The sequence below is a fragment of the Centruroides vittatus genome, unplaced genomic scaffold (assembly GCF_030686945.1).
Source record: "Centruroides vittatus isolate TY-2023 unplaced genomic scaffold, ASM3068694v2 contig_1108, whole genome shotgun sequence".
In the NCBI taxonomy this organism is placed as follows: Eukaryota; Metazoa; Arthropoda; class Arachnida; order Scorpiones; family Buthidae; genus Centruroides; species Centruroides vittatus.
The window spans coordinates 5,653-7,592 of record NW_027120709.1 but is presented as its reverse complement, the minus strand read 5'-3'; the positions used below and the strand labels follow the sequence as shown (position 1 = coordinate 7,592).

Sequence of the window (1,940 nt, the reverse complement as noted above, 5' to 3'; positions counted from 1 at the left end):
CGATATTTTGTAGAGAAAAAATAAGCAAAAGTATCCGCACGTAGAACTATACGGACCTTGGAGCGTTTTTCGATTGCAGCGCAACTCCTTGGAATTCTGTCTTATGAACTTTATAATGTTCGGGATTTTTGGTGGTAGTCCGTATGAGTCAAAATAATAACAAGTCGAATTTCGGAAAAAAAGAGCTATCCAGTGTCGTCCGGGATTTTTGCTGTTCTCCGTATTAACGATAAAGCTTCTCTTCTTTCCGATTGTTTGAGGTAATAAATCCGAGGGATAAACGCCGCCGAATGTCTTGCTAATTTCGGAATCACCTAACGCCAGTTTCCAGAGCATAATCGTATCCATTAGTTGTTTAGTAGTCGACGTAAATGTTTCGCGATCGATCGATTTCTATTGTATTACGATATTCTAAGAAGCATATGACGTTAACTGTTTCTGGCAAAGGTCTTTTGAACTTTAAATCGAAACTAACATTTCCATAGGTCAACACAGAGGTATGGTTTTCGGAGGCTGCGCGGTCGGGAGTTAGGTCGAATACGTGGAACATGTATCCTTGAGCGTAGTCGGAATACGATATATTAGTGAATTTTCCGTAGGGAATTCCCCCTATTTCTTCGAATAATGTTGCGTAACTTCGAGCGTAAGATTTTGCGTCAAAGTCTGGACAGAACGGATTCGGTGGGATTAAAATCGAATCTTTTATAACAGAAATATAGTTTAAGTCGAAATTTTCAAAATTGAAAGGATTTAAATCGAACTGTCCATTAAAAGCGTTATTTCGCACCAATCCGATTATAATTCTTTTCGGGATTTGACCGATTATCGCATTCGATATATTTGAACTTAAAATCCCTTTACTTAATGTAAATACTTTAATATTAACTCGTCGATAAGGCATTTTAATTACAGAATTTTCTAATGTTTTTTCCATTCCAATTAAGATGCTAGGACTTACTTCTATTCTATTTACTTTTAACGTAATATTCTTTAATCGAATCTGATAATTATCGGCCGTCGCCATTAGAGCGAAAGCGTCTTTCGAACGTTCCAATTTTATTCGAACGTCTACGCCGTTTATCAATAATTTAGGTTGATTAATAAAATCGAAATGAAGTCGTCCGTATAAATCTAATACTTGGCTTCTGCTGCTTTTCTTAAACCTGGTGACTAATCCTTCATTCTTGGGGTCTTTAATCGGGTTGGTTTCGTTTAAAAATCCGGCGGTGTCTTTGTAGAAGAAAGAGCTGGTTAAATAGGTTTTTTGCGCTTCTTCGGAGGAAAATAATAGATTTTCTATTATCGCCTGGTATGGGTAATTGACGTGCGTAGATATAGTTTTATCATTAAATATCGTAGTACATTGAGAGAACATCGAATGCAAAAAATTATTCACGGGTGTTACTAAATCGATATCGAGAGTAGAAGTTCCATTTTGTTTAGTAACAGTAACTTGCGCATTAATCGAAATACTGCTCAAATCTATTAAGTTTTCTCCGGAGCCGGGGATTAGAAATTCTATAGGAGATTTCTGATCGGTTATCGAAGCGATGGGATGTAGAATAGCCTCGGTAGTATTTAAAATCGCCAACTGGGTCGGAATAGTTTTAAAAAAATCTAGTTCCGATTTTAAACACGGGCAGGAGAAAGGATCCATTTTTTAGGAGAAAATATCTACTACTTTCCTCTTCTTAGTATTCTTTCGTTTTACGCTTTTTCTTAGACGTTTTCGTTTTTTACCCGACCCGCTTTGAATTTTTTTAATGACGTCATCTTTTATTTCTCGACCCGCCTGATTAATTCTCGATAGAGCCGAGTCTTTTAACGATTTTCCCGTGAGTATATCCGAGCCGATATCTTTCGCTATATTTAACGCTTTTTTTCCAATATATCGACTCGCGTGTTTTAAAATGGGTATTGCTTCGCGAAAAATTGAACCG

General features: G+C 36.8%; 1 protein-coding gene across 1 annotated transcript; it reads right to left on the bottom strand.

The window, feature by feature from the left end:
• Nucleotides 1-355: 355 nt before the first annotated feature.
• LOC136975964 (uncharacterized protein F54H12.2-like) lies at nucleotides 356-1,657 on the bottom strand. Its single transcript, XM_067271150.1, has one exon. It carries the CDS (start codon nucleotides 1,655-1,657, stop codon nucleotides 356-358), a length of 1,302 nt encoding a protein of 433 aa, XP_067127251.1.
• Between the last annotated feature and the right edge of the window lie 283 nt (nucleotides 1,658-1,940).

Excerpts from the sequence above, each read along its gene's own strand:
- LOC136975964 (XM_067271150.1), bottom strand. The coding sequence starts at position 1,657 with ATGGATCCTTTCTCCTGCCCGTGTTTAAAATCGGAACTAGATTTTTTT.